The sequence below is a fragment of the Lepidochelys olivacea genome, assembly GCF_965140295.1.
Source record: "Lepidochelys olivacea isolate rLepOli2 genome assembly, chromosome: 1".
Classification (NCBI taxonomy): Eukaryota; Metazoa; Chordata; order Testudines; family Cheloniidae; genus Lepidochelys; species Lepidochelys olivacea.
In genome coordinates, this window is record NC_140411.1 from 271,773,383 (window position 1) to 271,794,215 (window position 20,833).

Genomic DNA, 20,833 nt, shown 5'->3' on the forward strand with positions numbered 1-20,833 from the left:
AGCAGTATCTCTGATGGGAGGTTGCAGCTTCAGAGTCAAGTCTTTTATGGATGACACCACTGTGGAGTCGAAGATAGCATTGGAAGCAGAGTCTCCAGCAATCGCATAGTGTTCTGCAGATATATGAGCAGATGCCCAAGTTGCTGCCTTGCAAATTTATGATAGGAATATTCCTGAGGAAGGGATGTATGTGGAAACTGATCTCATGGAATGTGTCTGGATTCCAGATGGAGATAACCTATCGCAAGCATGACAGCAATGGTTAATACAGTTCAAGACTGATTTGGAGAATTTCTGAGCTGACATTGCAGAGCCTTTTGACCTTTCTGCAATGAAGAGGAAGAGCTTTGGTGATTTCCTAAAGGCCCTCGCCCTGTCAAAATAAAAGGCCACGGTCCTCCTAATGTTGAGTGTATCTAGTATAGCCTCCCTGTTGTCATGGTGAGGCTTTGGGTAAAAGGTGGGGAGGTGAATGAGTTGGTTTATGTGAAAAGATGAGGACATCTTGGGGATGAACTTTGAATATGGCCAAAGAGTGACCTAGTCTTTAAAGAATACCATGAAGGATGGGTGGGGTGTGCCATTAGTGCTGCAATCTCCCCTATTCTCCTTGCTGAGGTGATAGCCCTTAGGAATGCCATCTCCATGGACAGGTAGGTAATCAAGCAGGTGGCCACAGGTTCAAAGGGCAGTCTAGTTAGGCTTTTTAAAACTAGATTTAGATCCCATGTTGGAACGGGGTGTCTGGTTTGGAAAAATCTTGAGGAATCTATTTGTAGCTGGGTGAGTGAAAACAGAGTCTCCCCCTATCTGTTGATGGAAAGCCATTATGACCGCAAGGTTTACTTTGAGCAAACAGAGATAGCTCTGTCCTCTTGAGATCTAGTATGCAGTCCAACATCACGGGGAGGACGGAAGATGTCAGTGATTTGTTCGGAATCACACCAACCTGAAACCTTGCCCACTTTTGCAGATAAGTGAGGTGGGTAGCTAATTTTCTACTGTTTAGTAGCATTTCCTGTACCTCCTCAGAGCAGTAGCTCTGTGTTGAAATCATGAAGGAGTCAAGACTTGAGCCAGAGTATCTGCAGGTTGGATGGAGAGTTTGTCCTGTGAGAGGAGTTAAGGAGTGGGTTGAAGGATTGATGGACACATCACAAGCTGTGACAGGTACAGGTACCATATCGGTCTCAACCAGGTAGAAGCAATTAGTATAATGTTTGCTTTTTCTCTTTTTATTTTTATCAGGACCTTCTGCAGCAGAGGGAATGGGGAAAGGAGTATAGGAGGCCCTTGTCCCATGGGAGACAGTCTCCTAACAAAATGTTTTCGCAGTCCAGCTATGGAGCAATAGAGTGGGCATTTCCTGTTCAGATAATGAGTGAATAAGCATCGTTGGGGTCCTCCATTGATAGAATATGCTGTGGAGTACTGTTGTGTTTATTTCCCACTTGTGGTCATGTGAGAACTTGCAACAGACTGTCTGCTGTTGTATTCTGTACTCCCAGTAGGTAAGCCACCGACATCAAAACATTGTGGCAAATGCACCAATTCCATAGCTTTAGCATTTCTGTGCACAATGGGGATGACTTGGCATCCCCTTGGTGGTTTGAGTACATGCACGCTGTTGTCTGTCATGGTTTTTTGTGTGCGTGTCCCTGATCAGTGGGAGAAAGTGAGCACACATTTGACCACTGAATTCAAGTAGGATAATATGGAGAGTCGCCTCCACGGGAGACCACTTGCCCTGAGTCTTGAGATTGTTCAGATGTGCTCCCCAGCCTCTTAGGAATGTGTCCTTAGTCAGAAGCAGAGTGTGTGTGTGTGTGTGTGTGTGTGTGTGTTGGGGGGGGGGGGGGAGTGCGTGAATAAGACTCCTGTACAGACATTTGTTGGGTCTTTCCACCACTCCAGGGAGCGTGACCCTGGAGGGCGTCGACAGAGGTGTGTCTGGTCTGTAGGACAGATTGAGTCATGTCTGTAGGCACCTCATGTGTAGTCTGGCATGAGATATTACAAACATGCCTGCCACCACATGCCCAAGAAGCTGAAGGCAATGTCTGACATTTGTGGGCTGGCCTGAACTGAGTGGCCAGGCTGTGAAATCTGTGTTGGGGAGAGACTGGCCTCTATAAACTCCAAGCATTGTACTGAAGTTAAGGTTGATTTTTGGTCACTGATTTGTAGACCCAACTTTGTGAATACATCCTTAGTTCCCTGTAGGGCATCTTCAAAGGAGAGGGTTCTGAGGAGACAGCTGCCTAAGTATGGGTAAATCACCATTCCCAGGTGTGTAGATGAGCTGCTACTATGGAGAGGACCTTCGAAGATACTCTGGAAGCTGATGAAAGGCCAAAAGAAAGTACTCTGTACTGGTAATGGTCCTGACCTAGGGTAAACCTCAGGAATAGTCTTTTGAATGGTTAAATGGGTATGTGGAAATAGGAATCCTGGGAGGTAGACAGCAAGAACCAAAATCTCCTTGTTTTAGAAATTAAAAAAAAAAAAAATCTCTTGCGGCTAGCGTGACCATCATGAATTTTTGTGCCTTCACATATTTGTTCAGTGCTATGAGGTCTAGTATTGGTCTTCAATCTCTTTTCTTGGGAAATTAGGATACATTGGGAATAAAAGCAGTTGCCTCGGAGGTGTACCGGAATGGGTTCTATGGCTCCCAGGCATAGCAAGTAACCTATTTCTCATCTTAACAGTCACTCTGGAGAGGGGTCCCTGAAGAGGGATGGGGAGGAGGTGAAATGGACAGAGAATCCATTGGAGATAGTCTCCAAGACCCATCAGTCAGTAGTTTTCCCAGTGTGGAGGAACAGAGCAAGGCAGCATTCAAAGGGATGCAAATAGTTTGAGAGCTGCAGCTGTTTTAGGGAGTGGTCTCTCAGGGCCTTGATCAGAGCACCAAAATTGGTATTTTGAGGTGAAAGGCTGAGATAGAGGATTGAGAGGCTGACTGTTTTCACCTCTCACTGTAGACTTCTTTTGTTGTGGCTCACAGTAGTGCTGCAGCAGGTACTGGGGCAGCCATAATTTGTCAGAAGACTGAGGACTAAATTTTCTTTTCTGTCCCAGTGTGTAGACCCTCAAGTATTTCAGTGTGGCCCTGGAGTCTTTGAGAGGATGGAGTGATGCGTCACTCTTATCTGCAAACAATTTGGAGCCCTCAAATGTTGTCTATACCTTCTTTGGCAGCTCTGAAAGGTGTGATGCATAGCAGGCCGCTGTATCTGCAGCATCTAGTGCAGTCTGGAGTGCTGTTCTCTCCACTAACTGCCCTTTATGAATGATGGCCTAAAACTGTTCTCATTGTGCTCCTGGCAGGTGGTCAATAAAAGCATTAAGTTTGGCATAATTCATGTGGTCACATTTTGCCACCAAGGCCTGGTAATTTGTGATTCTGAAGCACAAGGTTATTGAGAAGTATGCCTGCCTTTCAAAGTAGTAAAGTCTTTTCCAGTCCCTATATTATGGGGGGTATTTTGTGTGATGTTGGTGGCCATGGGAATTCACTGCATGCACAATGATGAAATTACATGAAGCGTGTGAAAAAAATAATTCTGTATCCATGGGCATGTATGTAGTTTTTAGTCGGCCCATTTTCACGTTGGTGTGACTGAGGCTGGTGTTTGCCATCTTACCTCAGCTGGACCCAAAAGTACCAAGTTAACTGGGAGGGTAATCCTCGAGGATGGTGCAGTATGTCCAACAACTTATGGCAGGTGTCCTTCACCTCCGGGAGAGGGATCTGCAGTGTCTGTCACCCTCTTTGTGAAATCCTGAAAGAGTCTGAAATAGTTTGCTATGGACAGTTGAGGGGGCATCACCACGTCTGGGGATTAGGATGAGATTTGTTTGCGGTGTGGCCTCCTCTGCTAGTCTGGTCTCCTGTTCTCAAAAGTTTCATCAAGGTTCTGAGGCTCTGTATTTAGAGCCTCAGAAAAGACAGTGTCTCAGACTCAGAGTTGTTGACAATAGATACATAGGAAGTATGGTGCCTGTAGACTGCCCACGGATCCCAATATGGCCCCTGGGGTGGTGGAACCTTTGGCTGGTTATACCACAGGAGTGGAGGCTCAGAGCGAGGGTATATCTGGGAAGTCCCCAACTGGTAGACAGCGGAACCATGGTGAGAATACAGAGAAAGTAACCAGGAGGACATCCTATCTGAGGATCTGCTGGATATTCATGGAGCTGATCAGGAGAGTGGAAGTGAATGCCTTGGTGCTGCTGTTGATTCTGGGATTTGAGATGCACTTGGTACTGGTACCAAGTAGAGGGGACTACTGGGATCTCATACCACCAGGTCCCTGGAAAAATGAAACTCCTGCAGTGCCGTGGTGATCAGTTTGTCAGGGTTGATTTGTCTGTACTGAGGCAACTGGCAACCTTACTCAACATGGACAGTCTGACAAGGGTTGTTTAGAAGTTTTTGTACAGAAGATTTCCGTGCTGATGGCAATCTTCGTAGGGACAGTATGGTCTGTGCTTTTGCCTCTGACAGGTGGTGCCGCTGTTTTGAAAACTGCTACTACACAATAGCAACTTAATGTTTCCTAAGTTTTACTCCCTATGTTATTCAGTATACCCGATTTCTTAAATTGACAGTTGTCCTAGTCTAAGATTTTCTGCTTAAATATTGTAGTGTGTAAGTATATAAAAGTCTCCTAAAATGGAAACATATTACTAAACACAGGGCAGTTTAGAGTTGGCAGTTTAGAGTTTCCTGCTTTTTGCCCATTTAAGCCACTTCTATTTGTGAAAATTTGAATTCTTTACAAAGAATTAGATTAAATTATACAGAAAGGCAATCCACATGCTTTCAGTTTTGAGATACCATTAGGTAAGACGCCCCTGACATGCTGTCAAGCAGGCTAGCTTTCATCTTACTTGTCGTGACATTGGGTTTCAGGGACTAAGAGCTGTTGCCTGAATACTGTGTACACAGGCTGTATTGTTGCAACATCTACATAAATTACTTGTCCTGTTTTCATATTTCAAAATCTCAATTACTGAATCACATTTAAGAACTTAGTTTGCTTTTAGATTTAAGTTGTGAACAAGAAAGTCTCCCAACACCCAGGCAGTCAGCATTCTGGTTTGTCTGGCTTCTTTTACTAGAGATTTTCTACAAAATGGCCCTTATGAAAGAAAATCCCTTCAAAAAGTGATTCAGTTTCAATTAGAGGCGGCATTATAAAAATCTTAATTTGAAATTATGTCCAAGAATTAAATATATTGTAGACATAAATTTCAAACTTTTGAACTGAGTTGATATCAGGAATTTGAAGTTTATCTTAGTTTAGTGATTCCCAAGTGGTTGTCTTCAGAGATTGCTAGTTTCAAAGGAGCAGATGTTTCCAGCTGCTTTTATAAGTGGCCAGAACTTTACAAAGAAGTACCTGGAGCCCTGTTAAAATTGTTAAAAAAAGTTCCCTCTGCAGATGCTGCTGCAAACATAGTAGTGGGGACTAGAATATCCAACCACTAGCAGAAGATCAAGGTGGCTGGGCAGCACTTTTAGGGTGAAGGAAGCCCTATGCTGATCTTAAAAGGGTCAGCTGTGTCACCAGATTTGCTCATTATGGAATGCTTATCCATTAGCTAGCATAAAGCCTTGTAAATGTGTTCCGCAAGTTATATTGTTTGTCCCAATGCCACTGACTTTTTTTTTAATATCAGAACCCTGTCCCTTAAAACTATTGTGGCACCCATGACAGTCAAGTTCTCACAAAAATAAGTCACTTATGTTTCTTAAAGAGCTTGTTTTGATCAAAATGCCAGTTTAAAGACAGGAGTGAAATGATTCAATTTTATATCCGACACTATTCTGTGGTAGAAATAGAAGTTTTCCCCTCCTCCCCATCTCTTAACAAGGAGAGAGATTTTAAACTCATTAAAAGTTCTTACTCAAGACAATCTTAATAGTTTTAGAATAGTTTAGTGTTTACTCCTGGAATGTTTAGTAAACAAAGGAAGTCTTTGGGAGAATGTGCCTAGATTTGAAGTTTAAGGGTATTTACAAAACTCACTTACCCAAAGGTTAGAAAAGAATGGTTGTTTACCTTACAGTTACCATGGTTCTGAGTTGTCCACACAGACTCATGCACCATGTGCACACAAGATTGGATTCTTTTGAATAGCAATGTCTTGGAGCAGTGCTTGGGCCCTGGATACCCTCATGACCCCCAGTGCTGAGGGTATAAGGGGTGGGGAAGCCTCAACACCCCAGTTCTTTTGCCAATGAAGAATCCCAAGTTAGCAGGGAAAGAGGATGGGTCATGGAATTTGTATGGTCAACACATCTTAAAGAATAAGAGTTACTGTAAGGTAAATAACTTGTTCTTTTGAGTGATTGTCCTCACAGTATCCTGTTCCTGGAGGTGGGTAAGAGTCCTACCTATAGATTGGAGGACCACCCTTCTGAAGCTTGCATCTGATCCAGAGGCCTGCACCAAGGTATGGACGTAGGGTGGTAGAAGCTTGGAGTGGAGTGAACTCCAAGTTGATGCCCTATAAATTTCAGTCAAGGGGACATTGTTCAAGGTGGCAGCAGTCGTCACCTGGGCTTGAGTCGAATCAGACTTAATGTGTCCAAGGGAATTTCTTAGACAGCAGGCACTTGTGCAGTCCAAAACCCATTTCGACAGCATCTGCACGGCTAGGAGTTTGTCCTCATCTTCTGCGAATGTGACAAATAGCTTTGGCAAGATCCTAGGTTGGCAAAAGGACAATGCTCTAACTACATCAGCACAAGCAGCTTTCAGTGAAGAACACTGTTTGGGAAGAGAAACTGGCAGAAGAACAGGATGAATATGAAAGTCTGATACATTCATAGGCAGGAATTTCAGATACTACCTCACCGCAACCTTTACTTGTTTAAGAAGGAGCCTTCCACATAAGAGCCCGGATTTCCTATTCTTCTGGCCAACGGCGCATTAGGAAGGTAGTCTTCATGGAGAGGTAGCCATGGGCTCAAAGGGAGGACCCATTAAGCCAGCTAGTGTGACAGAGATCCTACCGAACAGGGGAATCAACTGGTTGAAAGACATGGGTCAGTCCTTTAAGAAACCTCATTATAGCTTTTGTTTTAAAGAAACATTATACAGAATAATCATCAGATCCTTCTATTTGACAAGGTGTTACCATATGGGAAATGACTGCCTAGGAAGGAGTGCTGTGGAAAGGGATCTGGGGGTCACAGTGGATCACAAGCTAAATAGGAGTTACGAGTGTAATACTTTTGCAAAAAAAGCAAACATTCTGGGATGTATTAGCAGGAGTATTGCAAGCAAGACATGGGAAGTAATTCTTCCCCTCTACTCTGATTAGGCCTCAACTGGAGTATTGTGTGCAGTTCTGGGCGCCACATTTTAGGAAAGATGTGGACAAGTTGGAGAAAGTCCAGAGAAGAGCAACAAAAATGATTAAAGGTCTAGAAAACATGACTTATGAAGGAAGATTGAAAAAAATTGGGTTTGTTTAGTCTAGAGCAGAGAAGACAGAGGGGACAGGATAAGTTTTCAAGTACATAAAAGGTTGTTACAAGGAGGAGGGAGAAAAATTGTTCTTCTTAACCTCTGAGGATAGGACAGGAAGCAATGGGCTTAAATTGGAGCAAGGGCAGTTTAGGTTGGACATTAGGAAAAACTTAACTGTCAGAGTGGTTAAACACTGGAATAAATTGCCTAGGGAGGCTGTGGAATCTCCATCGGGAATTTTTAAGAGCAGGTTGGACAAATACCTGTCAGGGATGGTCTAGATAATACCTAGTCCTGCCTTGAGTGCAGGGGACTGGACTAGATGACCTCTCAAGCATAACATGTCAATTTAATAAAATCACAAATGTGTATAGGTAGAGATTTCACTTAATAGACCAGGCAGGTCTACGAAATATTAATATTTGAAGAAATTAGATAGGTATACTTTTCTTGCAGGTGAGTGTACTTAAGGGTATTCATAAAAGATACCCAAATATCAGAGTACTTATCTGTTTATTTTGGAAGCCTACTTTATGACATATGGTTTGACATTTCAAGGGGCCCCAATAGAGCCAATGTTGATAGGAGCACTGTGGGAGTGGGGACGTGTAGACCAGCTTGATGGTGCTCTTCTGCACTCTGAAAAATGATAGGATTCCTTCCTCCATTGTGTAGCCATGTCCCACTGTGCTATCCTCAGTGGAGATGGGTCATATTTCAATGAGGATTGTCTGCTGTGCTCCCTGGGAGGCAAAGGCAGCAAAATCCTCCTCCATAAGCGGGGCATCCCATTCAGGTGTCTTGTTCTCAGGCAGATCTATGGCTGGTTCTGATCAGTCATGAGGGACCTGTCTATCTACTGATTGCCTCTAAGTCTGTCCAGGATTGGAGACTCTGGTACTGTTCCTACAGCTAAGTCTGCTGGTGTGTAGAACTGTCAGTGCAGATAAGACTGTTGGTACCAAACACACTGCCAGCTCTTGAGTGGTCAATGCCAAAGTTTTCCACAGCACTGCATTCATCAGCACAGCACCACCCAGAGCTAGTGTAGGGTCAGCCACCTGAATGGTACCAGTAGCAGTGTGGTGCTTGTTGTGGAAAGCTACCATCTTTTGTACAAATTTTGCCTTGGAGCTTAGGCAAGACTCAGCCTTGAAGCCCTGACACATGGGAGCTTTAGGAGGGGCTGCGTCTTCTGGCTGAGAAGCGAAAACTAGGTCCCTTCCCTGATCCTTGGAGGGGTGCTCTTTACCTCCCGTCTCCTGGGGAAAATCAGAGCATAGGAGCAAGGTTTCTGAATGTGCCTCAAATTTGGGGTGACATGACTCACTGGACAAATGAGAGAGATAGGAAGGTGGCCTCTTCAGTTGCTTACTGGAATCAGATGCTTGCGTGAACGTTTAAGTTTCCATCTGACTTTTCTTGCCCTCAGGGTGTGCTCTGAAGTTCTGCACACTGAACAGTGCTCAGCACATGTCCCCCTCTCAAGCATGAGGCACCTCAAGTGTGTCATTGTTATGCACCTCGCAATACAGCAGTGCCTATTTTAAATCCTGTAGACTTGCTTTTGCCCATTTATACCTATGTGCAGGGAGTCGAGCCCTTGCACAGAAGATAGATGGGTTTTCTTACCACCTCCATACCTTGAACCTCACTAACTACAATAAAAACTTTACAAATGGGTCTAAACTAACTTATTCTAATAATCAACAGTTCATAGATAACAAAAAGGTCTAACTATACTGTCAGCTACGGTGGCTGCAAAAGCTCCTGCATGGTCCCAATGGACACTATTCAAAATCTGATTTTGCACGTATGAGGGTGCATGCACAACCACAGTGTAGTCTGTGTGGACAATCACTTGAACTTTTTCATGCATAAATATTTAGTCATTAATTTGTGCCTCTACTTTTTTTAAATTTTAGTTCATATCAAATATTTCATGACTAAAAGCAGTGTTTGTCATGATCTCCTTGATATTTCAGTATGAACGGTGAGCAACACCAAGTATTTAAGTGTTCCTTTAGCTAATACGTGAGCTGTTCAAATCTATAATTTTACTTGCAAGATCATGGTTTGTTCATTCAGTTATTCCCAAATCCAAGCTATACAAGAATCCTAGAGAACTATTTAATGAAAAACAGCTTAGAAGTATATTTTAGTATGAATTTCAGGATTTCATGTAAAACCGAAAGGAGTCCAATATAGGTTACAAAACCTTATTCAAAAGGCTCTTTCCAAATACTCAGACACTTACTAAATTATAAGATGCTTCAGAAGAGGAGACTTCAGGCTGGGATTTTCAAATAAGCTTAAAGCCTTGTCTACAGTAGGAAGGGTTTTGCTGGTGTCACTTACACCAGTTCACCTTCCCCTAAACAAAATAGACTCAGCCAAATGACCTTTTTGCTGATATGCTGCTTTTATACTAGGACTTTCATTAGGGGTTTGATACACCCCCTCCCTCTCCCCCCAGACATAACTATGCCAGCAAACCTTGAGTAGAGAAGGCTTGAGCATCTCTGCTATGAAAGATCATAAATTCCCTCCTGACAAGGTTACCTGATCTATATGCATCAACTGCTGAAGAAACTGAGACCAGTCAACTAGTTAGTGAGCCAACAGACTGATACCCAACTCAAACTCATTAATTCATTTTGGCTTTCTTTTCTGGATCAACCAAGATAAATCAGAGCTGGGAACAAGCATGTCAGCACAAAAGCTGTTGACATGTTACTTAGGACAATTTTATGGCAACTCTTCAACATTAAGAGAAAGGGGAAATGATTCATCTAAAGGGCTCAGTCAGTGATACTTTGTAGTATATCACTGGCATCCAGCACCAGGCTTCAGTTAAGGATGTTCTGCATAAGCAATACTACAAGTTGGAATGATCAATATTGAATACCTTTATGCTTATTGGGTAAGCTTCTATTAAATCCTAAATGGACAATATGCTCCTGAAGATAAGTGAACAGGTTTCTCTCAAGATAAACATTAGGTGGCACTCTATTTGATTTCTTGATTTCCACTGAACAACAAGTGTCAAGCTACTATGCAAATAGTGGTTTAATAGGTTGTGTTAAGTAGCTATAGGTAGCTTCTTTGAAGAACTGAATTAAAGAGCATTTCCTCGTTCTAATTTTGAGGAAAGGCCAGGAATATACACTAGAAGGTTCTAGTAAAACCCACTCTTAAGAGAGCTTCTATTTGAGCAACTAACCAGGACTGGATTAAGTAGGATAAGCAGTCAAACCACCTGATTTTTTTTTTTTTTGTTATAGTCCATCTCCAGGGCTCTTCTAGTTTGCCTAAAGAGAAGTGTAGTTTTTGTTGGAAGCTGTCTACTAGTTACAACAGAAAAGGTGAGAATTAAGATGAATTGTTTGAGGTTTTCCTTGTAGAATAAATAGTTCTTTGCTTGTCCAAGTCACAGCATTGCTTGAAGTATGAAAATAAACACATTTTCATGCCCTGGAATATGAGAACTTGATTTTGTTTACATGACCTTTGCCTTAAATTGCCACCCCCACACTTTGTTTTAAGCATATGAAGGTAAGATTTAAATGTTAGGGAGGCTCAAAGTAGTTTATGCTTTGTCCTAGGAGGCAAGGTAAGAACTACACTTTTGGAGTGTGAACTCCTACTCTAATCCATCAGTTGAATCACAACCCTTCAGCCACTTTACTGCTGCCCAATATATAGTTTTCTTTTTGCCACCATATGCATATTGGTGGCAAAGTCTTGGTTGTAAAAAAACAGCTGTGCTGTAAACTATTTAAAAAATAGTTATTCCTGCATGTGAAAAGAATTTTGTTTCACAGTTGCAATAGCAAGTTAGAGCCTTTATTCAGGTTTTGGGAGTCAAATAGTGTTAGCTTGTTACTCCTATGCAGGATAGGACTGTCAAGTCATGGCTTTGAAATACCTGATGCAGGAAAGACATTGCTTTATCAGATTTTATGCATTCCCAAATATTGGTAGCTTTTAACATGCATCTAAATTGGAAGATAAATTCAGTTTTAGCCTGTAATCTTTCAGGCCTAGGAGTCATAAGCCATCAGCTGATTTATACATATATTGCAGTGTCAGGCAACAATGCTAACCGTCTTACCTCCTGCTTCCTCTAGGTGGAGCAAAACACATGCTGTAGTTATCTAGTTTAGTGAAGCAAACTCCTGTATATTTTATAACACAGTTACAAAAGTTTGATTTTGTGAGCTGAAATTAAGATGACATCCAAGCTTTGCCAGATTTATATTCCAAAGACACTGAATAACCAAGCAGTAAATTACTTTCTGACATGACACTATTCTTGCATTTTTTTGCATGCTCATATAAAGTAAAATCCAATGAGTTTCTCCTGCAGGGAACACAATTGCTGCAAATAATGAAGAATTGCAGTCAGTAAATATCATACATACTGCAGAACACTTTTTAGGAAAAGTTTTTGTAGGCACTTATGTATCCCTCCACCACTTGTGTTTCATTATTTTCCATGTATTTAAGAATTGCTGGAGTGAGTTTCCTAGTCTAAATTAATCCCCCTATGAAAGTTCTCTCAGACATGGGACTACCAATATGTTAAATTTCTGCAGAAGGTCATGTGTGGGGGGGTGGGGGGGAAGGAGACGATGGGGAGGAGTCAGGTGCTTACAGCTAATAGAGGTTAATATAATTATAGATCTCTATCCTTATATTCAATCTTCTACAATGCCAAGACTCACTTTGTTTCAGGTACTCTTATTTAAGTTTGCTGAGAGACAGGGCCTGGTCCTTTCAGCTGGCCAATCCTTCACTACTTTTGGAGACCCTTCCCTTTTGCAATCACAGCCTGTTTTATTTCCATCCTCCATACTTTATTAATCAAGGGCTTCATCCTTTAAGTGAAACCCTTAATTACTGGAGTGGCTTGCCAAGGCCTCTTCCTTAACCCAGATTTTTTTTAAAGTGCTGTTTAAGAGGTTTTGCATTCCTTTTTAAGTATACTCAGATGCCTCATTATATAGATATCTGTACAAGGACATACAAAGTTTCTTTCCTTTAAACGCAAACTACAATAGAAAACTCAAGGTGTCAAGGGATCTTAAAGATTGTTACTTGCTTTTATCAGCAGATGAAGCCATCCTTTAAAGCTAGTTTTATGCTATAAAAAAGCAATAATTAAACCTGGAATAAGAGTGTGATTTAAAATGTAAATTAATTTAATTGAAGCCCAGATTAAACATTTGCTTACAATACCTAAATATTTTAAATCTGTGGCTTTTATGATTTTAAATAAAAGGTTGAAAGAATGCCAGTGCAGACTGCAGTCTTTCACACAGGCAGAAAGCTTACTAAAGAAGCCAGCTAGTTTCTACTTCTGTTCACGAGATACACGCAGCAAGGGTTAGGAAAATGAATATGCAGCAATACAGTTACCAGTACCTCTCAAACTTGTTCTCTAGAATCTCAGTATTCATTTAAAATAAAGCTAGCTACCATAGTTGAAAAAAAAAGCATAAAAACAAACTAGTTTAGCCAATGGAGAGATGTTTTGGTGAGTCTACAGAGAGCTTGGAACAGTTTAGAATTGTGAACTGCCCCCCTTCCTCCTCAGTAAGATATATTACCTTGTGTTTTGGATACGTTATTATTTGTTCTAGAAATCTCTCCTCCATTTCCTCCTGATTTGAGGATCTACAGAAATCCCTTACCAGGACGTCATCCCTGTATTTTTCCCTTTCATGGTCAACCAGGGACTTCACTGGTCACCTCCTTCTGGAGGTCAGAACAAATGCATATTTTTTTTTATGTACAACGCAATACCTTCTTTTTAACCTGACTGTCCTTCCTGAAGTTATAACCCTCTATACCAATATTCCAGTCGTGACATTTATTAGTTCATGACACTTTCACTTTAAGTTTAATTATACACATTTCACTTTACTGCAGTTGATCATTGATGTATTTTATTTTAGCTAGAAACTAGCAATGCAAATGTAGTTGTGAAGTAGCTATCAAAAATTAAGTATGATATTCTTGAAGTATTTCTGCAGACTAAAGATACAGATGAAGCCTGTAACTGTGTTTAGATAGTATTTTTAACTAGTTTGCCTAAGAACAATATTTAAAACTTGAGTAGCAGTTTACTTAAAGAAAATCCTCATTTGCTTTAAGTGTCAAGCTACTGAAAGGAACTGTTTGTTCATCAAAACTTAGACATCTAAACCTGTCTTTAGAAGAAAAATGTGGGTTGTTCCCGTCTTGCTTTATTGATGGATAATGGCCAGAAGCACTATTTTTACCGTTGAAATATCAAGTCTCTTCTTTAAGAATTACCACGATTGGTGTTCACCACATGCCACTTGTAAATTGTTTAACTTACTATATATGATCTTGAAGAAATGTTGTGGTGCAACGTTTTTAGCAGCTGTGCACGTCAACAAAATATTCACTGCCAGAACCTTTTACAAAAATTTTAGGTACTAAGCTACTGCCTATATAGTGTTCTCACACAAGTATACAAACATTACATGATGCCAAAACATTAGATTTTCTTGTAGTATTAAAATAGAAACTTAGCCCTCAAATGAAGAGGCAGAGGTTAACTATTAAAATATTTTCTCAATACTTTGTCAGGAGTTTGAGTCAGATTATTTTAAACTGAGGAACACACTAAGAATCCCTTTCCTTCCAACTACTCAGGTCTCGTTACTTGATTTAAGAGACCTACTAGTCCTCTAGTAGTCCATAACGTCTTACAGGTAAGACTGAAAAATCTGAAATCAAGGTAAAAATAATCAGAAAGGGTTTTTTCCCCACCACCATCTTGCAGGCTTCTTTACAACTCTTCAGGAAAAAAAAGGAACTCCCCTTTTACTCTTTGCATGTCACATTCTTTAAGAATTTACTATAACATCTGCAAAATCCAGGTTTCAATCTAATCTAAATATTGACTATAACCTATTTCCAGAGCAACATATTCTGATCATTTATTTTATGACTCATCTCATTTTGAATCCAAATTAAGTCTATGAAATAGGATAAGCTATAAATTCTTCGGAGTTTGTGGATCATTTGAATTTTGGCAAATTAAACTGTGAAAAGTCGCTGAAGTTCCTTTTAAAAAAGGAAAAAGGATCCCTATCTGAATATGAGTGGGATTGTTAAATCTAGGTTTACCTCTTCATACACCTCTCGGACTGCAGCACCTCCTGGTTCCTCCTCTGGCTCCATTCCTCCACCTGGTACAATCCACTGATCTGGGTACCGACTACTACTCACTAACAGCACCTGAAAGGTCAAAATACACACATTTAAGTAGTCATTTGAAAATAATCTGATTGGAGAGTCTGAAGGCTACTGACCATTTTCCTACAGTGTACTTGTTCATGCCAGATGGATTACAGCTTTCAAAAACGTAAATCAAAAATAAATAACCTGCACCTAGATTTACATGTGAAGTACTAACTCTTATTAAAAATCTTGAGATTAATGAAGGTTAAGAGTCAAGGTCCTCAGTCGTATATTCACCTCCCTGCACTTGTTTAAATAGGGCATTTTCTTACATCATATTGGTGAGAACTTTCCTGACTGTTGTACAATGAAATATATCAAGTTGATTTAGAGGGACACCTTTCTAGACGGCTGATAACGAGGCTTCTGTAAAAAGTCCAAATAAGTAGAATTGTCAAAAATATAAAGTTTAAACTAGATATTTCCCTGGAATTTTTACAATATTTACTTTGCATGATTTAATGATGTAACTTCACTGGAACTTGTTGTTCAAGTTAGAGAAATACAAAAAGCAAGAATCAAAAACAAGTTAATTATAAAAATGTTTTCAAAATGTACTAATCCGTTATTAGTAAATTAGGAAAAACCTATTTAAAATGTGTTTTGTCTTCATGTTTAGCCATCTATTTTGCATTAAAATTGGAAAGGACATTTTGGGCAGAAAGGTATAACAGACCTTTAATAAAACTAGTATAGTGCCTAGGACCCCAAGTCAGAGTGGGACTCCACTGTGCTACGCAGCGTACAAAGAGGGTAAAGATGGCTTCTCGCCCAAGGAGCTTTCTTGTATAACTGTTGCCACAATAGAATTTTAGCATTGTGCAGTTCTCACCATTAGCCAGCCATTGCAGTTTAAAATACTTATTTTACCATTTATCCAAGAATGTAGTGAAGTTAAAGGTTACATTGGATAGTTTTATATAAAAGTCAAATATGGTAAGGAGGACCATGAAAATGGAACTCTGATGGAAAGAGCATCTGGAGTTAGTAAAAGATTACCTGTATTTGCGGTCATTTCCACTCTGACTAGTAGATTCTATCTATAGTAGTTTAGTATGAAGCTTCTTGGAAGTTAGCACAAGATAGCTTATGTAACCACTTTTCTCCTTGGGAAATACATTTTCCTTTAAGGATGGAAAGGAATACAAACATGTACTATAAGCGAGCTATTTGCAGAAATGAAGCCAATAAGTGCAAAAAACCAAATTATGTTCTATTGAAAATTCAGATCCACTACATATTGCTCAGTTTAGCAATGCTAGATGTTTGGATGATCACATTTGGCCTTACTGGGAGATTGGCCCAGGGAGAGAAGGGGCACAGAGACATTTTACAGAACAAAAATAAATCAGTAAGGAGTTCTTAATTATATATTATTCTAGAAAATATGCAGATTACTATCCAATTGCAATAAAGTTAAACAGAACAATTTAACAACCTAAGGCTGGGATATGGGGTGTTTTGTACTCTCGGGGGGAAAGGGGGGCGGCGGCTGGGAGAGAGCTTGTTTTAATTTCACATACATACCAGTGTTACCACCAATGGTGGACATTTTCCCCCACTATCACTCAAGTGATTTTTAGACAGAACTGGCTTCTATTTTAATACTTTGTCAAAGACAAAAGTCCTAATTTGTGGAGACAGTTACAGCACTATAATACTCTGCAGTATCTCCTATGGTCCAGTTATTGGTGGTATAGTAGAACTAAGTTGGACTCTCTCACAGCAGGGAAGGAAACCCACTACTTACTGGGCCTCTGAAGTGAACTCAGTCTCTTGTATAGAAGGCCAGAATACTGACCACAGGATCACCCCACATATTTTACAACCTACTTTTGTTAGCATAGCTGTTTAAAACCTAAAACTACTAGTAATAGAGATTACTATGGCTCATGGAGTTGCCTATATGGATCCATACTCTATACCCCTAATTTCTTCCTACTAAATCAATAATCTATTATAAGACTATGGGGAAGGAGATATAGAACAAACATAGGGAGTCTTCAAAAATCAGTTATGTTAATTAAATGTAAGAGCATTACCTGCGAGGTTCCCAGACAAGATGATTACAAAGTAGTCTTTAACCCAGGGAGGAGAGTGTGAAGACCCACTGAACAATGATTGTGGAACTGCTCTCCTATTCAAGTATCTGCTCTACAAGCTAATTACAAGGGGTAATGCTGTGTAAATATATCAGTATAAATCCAGGTAGCCTATTTGCTTCTCTGGGGAAAAGGTGTGTTTTAAGAAGATGGCTAAAATGCTGTCCTAGCAAGGGTCAGTATTTACTCCTGGAGGAAGTCTGCACACTATTATAAAATATGCAGAATTTTAATTGTCAGAATACTACAATCATACCAGTTTCAATTATTTTGGTAATTTATTCCAAAATAAATGTCAACAAGTATGTCTGTACCAATACAAACAAAGAAAAAAAGATTCCCCCCAGGAGTAAAGAATTAAAGAAACCCCCTACAACAACCCAGTTCCAGTTCCTCTTATGCTTTTTGTTGGGTGCCTCAGTCTGGGCGTGTTACAAATGCCACTTGGGCACATGTGCGTGCGTGTGTGTGTGTGTGGGAACTATGCCCCTGTGGTCTCAGACACACCCCTCCCACCCCCAGAGCCTAAGCTGTGAGGCATCCCCTGGTTCAGACATCCACACTCCCTCCTCCCCAGAGCCCAGGGATCTCGAGAGCATGCAAGAGAGAAACAGCCTGATGTTGGGTCCTGAGCTTGTATAAAGCCACCTGCTTCCTTCAGGACATGCTGGAAACCACAGCTGCCCAGAACCCTCCAGCTCCCTCTCCCTGACAGAGTCCTGTATTTGCAAGCCAGAGAGCCAGGCTCTGCTGGGTCCAGCGGTTCCCACTGGTGCCCAGCAGCTCTGTGGCACCAATTCTGCAGGGAAAAATTAATTCTGCACAGAACTTTAATTCTGTGAAAATTCATTGCACAGTGGCACATAATTCCCCCAGGAATAAGTCTTACTGAAACTGTTGAAGCTACCTTAGAACAGATGGGGTAGGAGCTGGAAAGGAACAGTGGCAGATTACCAAGCTGCTCCTACAGCCGGGTACCTCTGTGCTTTCATTAGTTAATGCTAAAGTTAACACGGAGATGGAGTCATTCACAATATTTGTCTTAAGGCTGTAGATTCATGCAGACATCAGTGTGTTAGTTTACCATTATTCTATCAGGAATGCCTTTATTTGCATTTAAGATTTTGCAACCACAAGAGCCACAGTCACATACGTTTTCTTTTTCTTTAAGCACAAGATAGAATCTCCCAGAAAGAGTACCAGCCCACACTAGACAGTTTTACCTCCTGGGCTTCTCAATGTGCTCAAGCAACCTAGTGATACCCTTGGTCTCAAGCAAGAAGTCAGTCTTCACCACTTAGTGTCTAGGAGAAAGCCAACTCACATCAAGTGCTACAAATCTAAGACTTTGGAAATTTCATGTATTACAAAATGTTCTCTATACTTTAATATTGCAGCCTAGTCTCCTCCCCTGGTCTCAAGTGGTGTGTGGGAGAAAGACAGTATGGTTAGATTAATATAAAGAGGCTTTGCTAAGAGCTTTGAGGTCAGAGCAGCATCTTATCTTTATAGAACACACTGATGCATCAGCATGGAGAATGGAAAAGGAGTATGCACCAGCTTGGACAGTCTAATAGGACTGAAAAAAAATTGATGTAAAAAAATCTTAGATAAGTGGTGCCACTGATTTGGTTTGCACTACATGCAAGTTCCAGGACAGGGACAACTCCTGAAAATGAGACACATGCCTTTTGAAAGTCTCAACACTAACAAGGAGAGATCAAAGATTCCTGTACTAGTGAGACTGAAGACAGAAATTTGAAGCCAGGTGTGCACTCAAGCCCAGGAAGAGAATAGACTGCAGCAAAGCAGGCAGTCCAGAATAAAGGGAACGAATGGAAAACTGGAGCGAAGCATATCCTTTATCTTGTCGAGATGAAAGGAAATTTAATAGAAAGTTTTCTGCTTTCTAACACGATTTTCTGGACTTCTACAGAAGAATATGTCCAAGTTGCTGAACTAGTCAGCAACCAGACTGTTGTACTCTGGTACCTCTAGTTGGGATGCAGGATCTAGCTGAAGAAAGTCTCTCAAAGACTGCTTGAATTGAAGAATGATGAAAAGTCAGATCTTTGTCATTCATTATACAGATAATTCCAAAAGTTCAGCAAGTCACCTTTAAGAGTTCATGGAAACTTGAAATCAGATGGAAAGACTAAGTTTGGGGACAACCCTCCAGAAACTGAAGATGGCAACAGCTCTTCTAAATGCAGCTACTAGTTGTTCAGAGAATGGACAACCTTTATAAGGACACCCAAGATGCATGAGTCCTTACAGAAGCTCAAATGAAGATTTAACTGGAGGCAATTCTTCTGTGACACTGGGGAATCTTTTGCTTTTCTGGACCTCAAACTGCTTAGCCTGTATTGCCAATCAGGTCAAGGAGCTCACAGTATCTCAATTTTGAAATCCAAGGGCTAACAAATACTGTAAGTGGCACATCTCTTTACCCAAATACAGGTGCATAATGTTTTTTCTAGGATCTCTCTCAAAATCAGATCCCCATCATGATTAAGGGTGAGGTTGACTAATCCTCTGGGTCTTTCAATCTGATCTTTGTGAACTAAATAGAAGATGTATGGAAAGGGCAAATAAGAGTGCCCTCTCCTGAGGACAGCACAGGAAGAAATTGCCATATGGAAAGGCAATAAAAAGGATCACCACCACAAATGCGAGAGACATTTTGAATCACCAAATCTGATGGTGTAGACGCATCCAGCAGTGAAAACTGCCTATCAAGATTATATCCAAAAGCAAGGCATCAGATTCTGGTCACTAAATGAGTCCCTCAACCCTGCCTCCTCCCCAACACCAAGCTTTCAGTGTGGAAGCAGTTACTATGTTGGAAAGAATCAGGAGACTCATGACTTTTTACCCCTTCTCCCTTGGTTCCAAAGAATAATGGTGTCAGAACAGCATCACTTGAAGGCACCTCAAAGTTGCTGTGAAGACTTTACAGCGATGCTGACATAGTGCTCAATGGCAGCATTTACCTCTTCTAAAACCATTAAGAGAATATTTGGGGAATGGGAAAGTTGTACCTGAGAATTCTCTAGAATATTCTTATGTACTGGAACTTGCTTTACAGGACCTTGAGACCCCCAACATCAAGGCTTCTCTGGCTGTAGAGTGTTTGACTGCTGATGCTGGACTCAACATCAAGGTCTGTTCCAGATCAGTGCCTTCCATGCAGGCAATAAGACCTGCATTGCCACCTCCCACAAATTGTTCTTGAGAGCTATGCTCATGCTCCACATATGAATTTGGAGAAGCTCAGGCACATGAGTAGAATTTGGAATTGTATATTTCCAAGGCAGAGCAAACACCAGGAGTATTCATGTCATCAGCATGTGCTAATGCAGGGGGACATAGCTTGAAGACTGTCTCCACCATCCCCCAAACAAGGAAGCAGAACCACAACAACAAGTGGACAACCATAAAGACTGAAGAACACAGCCAAACAAGGCCCCCAAAGTTACTTACTTAACTGAAAGCCCAGAGTAGTTTCCTAGCAGACAAAAACCGAGTTAAGCAATGGTCATCACCAAGATTCTGCTCAATGCTTATGTATTAAGGCTGATTCCCCCTTATATCCTTTGGTATGGGTGTATAGGCAGGGTGCATACATACATGGCGCTATTCAGAAAGTTTAGCGCTTGTAACCTGAGGGCATGTATATTTCCTTGAGTAGGATCCACTTAAACAATGCTCAAAGAGCAACGTTAAAACCTTACAAGAGGATTAAATGCTAAGCACAGCTGATATTCCACATAACATGAACATTACACAACTTCATGCTGATCAAACTAGCATTCATTGGAGTCTCAGGCTCATTAAGGTCAGAAGGGACCATTATGATCTAGTCTGACCTCCTGCACAATGTAGGAATCTCACCCACCCCCTCCTGCAATAAACCTCTCACCTATGTCTGAGCTATTGAAGTCCTCAAATCATGGTTTAACG

At 40.9% G+C, this 20,833-nt stretch overlaps 1 protein-coding gene across 4 annotated transcripts in view; it reads right to left on the minus strand.

Annotated features, from left to right (window-relative positions):
- The window catches only part of NUDT4 (nudix hydrolase 4), a 53,489-nt gene that overhangs the window by 17,403 nt on the left and 15,253 nt on the right, over positions 1-20,833 (minus strand). For all 4 annotated transcript variants that reach the window (XM_084617567.1, XM_084617566.1, XM_084617565.1 and 1 more), the window contains exon 2: positions 14,655-14,765. In XM_084617567.1, the coding sequence (XP_084473693.1) occupies positions 14,655-14,765 (111 nt within the window). The remainder of the gene's footprint in view (positions 1-14,654; positions 14,766-20,833) is intronic.